The 6,002-nt window shown below is 34.7% G+C and overlaps 1 protein-coding gene across 1 annotated transcript in view; it reads left to right on the top strand.

The window, feature by feature from the left end:
- The first annotated feature begins 201 nt into the window (after window positions 1–201).
- LOC137650090 (uncharacterized) overlaps window positions 202–6,002 on the top strand; it is a 17,571-nt gene continuing 11,770 nt past the window's right edge. The window contains exon 1 of the mRNA XM_068383181.1: window positions 202–495. Coding sequence (XP_068239282.1) covers window positions 280–495 — 216 coding nt within the window. The 5' untranslated portion in view covers window positions 202–279. The remainder of the gene's footprint in view (window positions 496–6,002) is intronic.

The following is a 6,002-nucleotide window of genomic DNA, read 5'->3' as shown; positions in this document are numbered from 1 at the left end:
AATTCCTTTCCATTAATTTTGATAGAAAGGAAGCAGGAAGAAGGATATTTTGACTCGAGTGGTATCGTTGTCTTTACGTCAGTTCTTATCTCTCAGATTTTAATTGATTCCCGGAAACAAAAATAACTTGGGATTTTTTTTAGTGATGATCACAGTGACAGTGGTGGAATCGGTGATGATGATAATGGTGATAACAATGTCATTGAATGCTTTGATAATGACGCGTGATATAATCTGCAGAGAACTTACACGCTATCCCTCCGTGGTGGGTGGGCGCCCATGTTTGGTGGGCCGGGAGAGGTGCGAATGGGCTCTGGGTCCTCCATCACCCGGATCAATGGACATACGATGGCTCTCCCGACGCCCATCCCCGGAGGCTGGGGCCAACACCTCTCCTGCCACGACGAGGTGACCAATGACCTCAACAAGTCAGACGAGGGCGACCTGAACGCCGACTGTAATAACGACAACAGCGATGGCAGATTTAGTCCTCAGGTAGGAGTAAACATTGCTGGTGAAGCCATGAGTTTTGAGCTGTTTGAAGATTTTTACACGCGCACACACACACACACACACACATATATATATATATATATATATATATATATATATATATATATATATATATATATATATATATATATTTATATATATATATATATATATATATATATATATATATATATATATATATATATATATATATATATATATATTCTTATGAAGCTGGTCTACATGAGTGTAGAATATTTTATTATTTTATTCAAGTATTTGATTTCTGTATTCAAGAGACCTATAGCCTGCTCGTAAGGTGGGTCCCACTCGTGTAGGATTAAGTAAATGTACGTAAATTACATGAGACTGTTGTCATTCATTTAGTAGTGTTTCCATTCAGTTCTGTACATGTAAATTTACTGTACATCATTTTAAAGAATTAAATTTTCATTTCACGTAGTTATGTTATGAAGTCTTTTGTAACTTGTTAAAAGGTATGCTGTATGAAACACTCTAGGGATTGCATCATGTTTTTGGTGGTTGGAAAATGCATGAAGATTCTAGACTAAAGTTTACTACTTTTTTTTTGTTTTTTTTAATGTTACGGGAGGAGGTGGGTGGAGTTAGCTGAGAGTGGTGCCTCGCCAAGCGATGATAGTACCCTACTTCCATACTGCCAAGTTGGCAACCAGACGTTGTGAGAACCTGCCCAGACCATGTGCATACACACCAAATGCATTGCTGGAATGAACTCAAAGTTTCTAGAGTAAATTTGGATATTTATAGGACTGACCCGTGCTTAGGAATGAGAGATCCAGCCTGACATCCTACAAGATCTGTGCTTCCACCAGTCATTTCGCCAGTATCTATCCAGCCACTAGGTATCTCCTCTTCAATGTGCACAGTGTTTTCTCTCAAACGTGCATAATGTTATCTCTCAAATTTGAAGTTTTTATTCAAACATTGGAATTTCTGTGGTTTAAGTTGTAAGAAGTGCCATGTATATTTAAGTACCATTATATATATATATATATATATATATATATATATATATATATATATATATATATATATATATATATATATATATATATATAAAATCATTGTTTTTTTCACTGGCCCTAGGGTTGTAACTTAGCAATTAGTAATAATAATAATAATAATAATAATAATAATAATAATAATAATTGCCCAGTTTTGTGTTGTGTAAAGTAAAGAAACTTTTAGATATTCAGTGTTGATATATATTATTGTCTGGGATTTGTGTATTATTCTTAGAGCTCGGAGGTATTTTCTTGTGTATAAGATTATGTAATATAAAGCTGGAGAGTTTGAGAGCTCGGGAATTTACGTAATTTGCTAGTCTTAATAATATGATTAGTCGTTTAGCTTTTATATTTATGGATTCCTCAGGAAGTATAAGCCCCCACTGTAATGTTCCAATTTATTTGCATCTTCTTTATTATTGCTGTATAATTACTATAGCTAACTAAAAATGTAAGTAAAGGTTACTGTATCTCCATTCCAGGACAACTGTGTTATATTATAATCTAAATTGGCCTCCTCAACGAAATTAGTCGTAGGTGTTGTTTTCACCCGCCTGTACTTTATTTTACCAGATTATTATTATTATTATTATTATTATTATTATTATTATTATTATTATTATTATTATTATTTTATTTTTTTATTATTATTATTATTATTATTATTATTATTATTATTATTAACCAGCCCAATGAGTCAAACTCAACTCTTACAGAGCTGGCCGTAAATGGCCAGAATTTGAGGGTATTGGTAACAGAAGAATATTTCTTTCAACTTTTCAATTTATTAACATTTGATTCAATCTTTTAATGTTTATTACCTCGAGTATTTTCGTGTATAATAAGATCAAGCAGCTTTATTACCTGCTCCTTAAGAGTCTTGCATTCCCTGAAACCCATCACTTGATCAATGACTTTCCCATTATCACCTCCACCAGGCTGCTGTCATCATGTATTTGGTAGTAGTAGTATTTTATGCTCTTCCCTTCCATGGTAAGACATTTTCTGCCCTGATTGTACTCTAGCACCATCTCTTCATTACATTAATCTTCACTTAACTTTTGTTGAATGTGAATATTAATATTGGGATCAGAATTTCGTAGTAAAACAATAATTCGGTAATAAATAAAAATTCTTTTTATTATTAGAAGCAACTTTAGCATTTGGCTGTGCTGCACACTAGCCTTAAATTTAATTTTCTACCCCAAAAACCTATGAACCTTATTGGCTTAATCCTCTGGTCTCAATAATGTTTTGAAAATTACTTTTATTTCAGTTTTATCTACACTTTCTGCATCTTGTCTGACCCGCCATCGCCTCCGCCAAGGAGGTTTTGTTTTCGAGTTGGTTTATGTTTTTATATATTTGTCAGTGTGTCTGTGGACAGGATTACGTTAAAACTACTCGAGGGATTGGGACAAAATCTTCACCACAAATAAATCTTAGGCCATGGACGACTCCATTAACATTCAGCGGAGGTCAAAAATCTCTGGTAGCTCTTGTTTATTGTTAAGTTTAAGTTTAGTTTTTTATTGGTTTTACTTTTGCAACATAGTATTACCTTTACTTTTCTCATGTCTTGTTTTATTTTATTCTTTCCACCCCCACCCCCGCTCACGTGTTTAAAGTTTCAAAGGACTCTCATGAATGGCAGAGGCAAAGACAGTGACATTGTCCTATCAAGCAGGACAATGCCCTAGAGACTGACCATATATAGGCTACATATGATCAGCGCCCAAGCACCCTCTCCACTCAAGCTAGGACAAGGAGAGTCAGACAATGGCAGCTGATAACTTAGCAGATAGACATATAGGCTCCTCCCCCCCCAAATTAGCTCACAAGGATGGTGAGATTGCAGCGGCCAAGGAAACTAACGAGTTTTAGCGGGACTCGAAACGCAGTCTGGCGTTCACCAGTCAGGGACGTTACCCTATCGGCGATTTATAGCCTATGTATACAGTATAAAATATTTGTGTGTATGTGTATACTAGTCCACTGCAGAAGAAAGACCTCGGCCATGTCCTACAGCTCACTCCTGTTTACGGCCTTTTCTATGCTAGATTATACAGACTAATTTTCTTTGTTCGTCAATCCAAAGTTTTCGCTTCATATATATTTACATACAGACAGACACAAACACACACACACACACATATATATATATATATATATATATATATATATATATATATATAATTTGTATATATATATTTATATATTTATATATATATTAATATATATTATATATATTTATATATTTATATATTTATATATATATGTATATATATATTGATATATATATACAATATACACACACACACACATATATATATATATATATATATATATATATATATATATATATATATGTATATATTTATATATATGTTTACATATATGTACATATATTTAAATGATATATATATTCATATACATTTATATATTTATATTTATATATATATATATATATATATATATATATATATATATATATATATATTCATATACATATAGTTTATATATATATTTATATTTATATATATATATATATATATATATATATATATATATATATATATATATATATATATATATATATATATATATATGTATATTTATATATATATTTATATACATATATATACATGTATATATATATATTCTTCTTCCCAGCTTTATCCCTATTCGGGGTCGCCGTTTCTAATGAGTCTCTTCGATCTCCCTCTGTCCTGTGTCATTTCCTCCCATACTCCCTTTTCCCTCATATCATCTCTAATGCAATCTCTCCACCTGGTCTTAGGTCTTCCTCTCCTTCGTGTTCCATCCACCTCCACGTCCATCACTTCTCTTGCCATGTGTTGCCCTTCTCTTCTCATCAGGTGGCCATACCATCTTAACCTTGCCTCTTGCACTTTCTTTGATGCCTCAGTGACTTTTACTGTACCCCTAATATGTTCATTTCTAACCCTGTCCTTTTTGGTTACTCCACTCATCCACCTAAGCATCCTCATCTCGGTTACGTTCAACTTTCTACCCTCTGTTTTCTTTAGGGGTGCTGCTTCCAATACATATGTCATTGCTGGTCTGACCACTGCCTTGTGCACTCTGCCCTTCAATCTTATAGGGACTTTCCTATCACATATGATACCAGACACCTTCCTCCAGTTGTTCCAACCACACTGAATCCGGTTGTGAATTTCCTCTTCCATGTTCCCCCCATTGTCGATCACTGAACCAAGGTACTTGAATTTATGAACCCTTTTGATGTTTCCTCCGCCTAATTTAATTGTTGTTTGCTGGTCGCCATCCATCTCGGTTGTCATATACTCTGTCTTCTTCCTGCTTATTCTTAAACCTCTACTCTCCAAGGCATATCTCCATCTTTCTAGTTTCCCCTCCAGTTCTTCCCTGTTCTCGGCTACCAAGACTATATCATCTGCATAGAGCAAACACCATGGTGGCTCCTCCCTGACATCCTCTGTTAACACATCCAAGAGGATGTTAAACAGGAGTGGGCTTAGAGCAGATCCCTGATATAGCCCGACTCCAACTTGGAAATTTTCTGTTCTTCCAACTGTAGATCTGACGCTGGTCTTTACATTTCTATACATCTCCCTGATCATTCTGACATACTTCTCCATCACTCCTCTCTCCCTGAGACATCTCCATATTTCCTGTCGTGGTACTCTGTCATATGCCTTCTCTAGGTCTATAAAGGCCATATGCAAGACCTTTTGCTTCTCTCTGTACTTTTCCATAATTTGTCTCAAAGCGAAAATACCATCCACAGTACTAAGCCCCTTCATGAATCCTAGTTGCTGTCTACCGATGGAAACTTGCTGCCGTAATCTTTCATCCATAATTCTTTCAAATACCTTCAGTGTATGTGACATGAGTTTTATTCCTCGATAATTTTCACAACACTGTATGTCCCCTTTCTCTTTGAATATTGGGATTAATATACTTTCCCTCCATTTTTCGGGTATTGTCTCACTTTCCATAATCTTTTTCATTAACTGCCACAATATGTCAATTCCTTCCTCATCAAGAGCCTTCCAGGCTTCTGCAGGTATGCCATCTGGTCCCACAGCTTTACCATTTTTCATCTTTCCCAGTGCCCCTCTAACCTCAGCTTTTGTTATTTCTGTGACTGGTCCACAATTTGTGTGTCCGTCTCCTCTTAGAAATCTTTCATTTTCTTCATTCAGTAAGGCCTCAAAATATTCTTCCCATCTCTTTATTATGTCTCTCTCATTTCTCAGTATATTTCCATCCTTATCCTTAATCTGTCTTATGTGTGTTATATCCTTGGTATTCTTATTTCTCATGTGTGCTAGTTTAAAGATCTTTCCTTGCCCTTCCTTGGTATCTAGCTCTTTGTAAAGCTGATCATATGCTCTATCCTTAGCAATTGCTACAATTTTCTTTGCTAATTTATTTGCTTCCTTATAGACCATCCAG

The sequence above is a fragment of the Palaemon carinicauda genome, chromosome 11, assembly GCF_036898095.1.
Source record: "Palaemon carinicauda isolate YSFRI2023 chromosome 11, ASM3689809v2, whole genome shotgun sequence".
NCBI lineage: Eukaryota > Metazoa > Arthropoda > Malacostraca > Decapoda > Palaemonidae > Palaemon > Palaemon carinicauda.
This window is presented reverse-complemented; position numbering and strand designations above follow the sequence as displayed.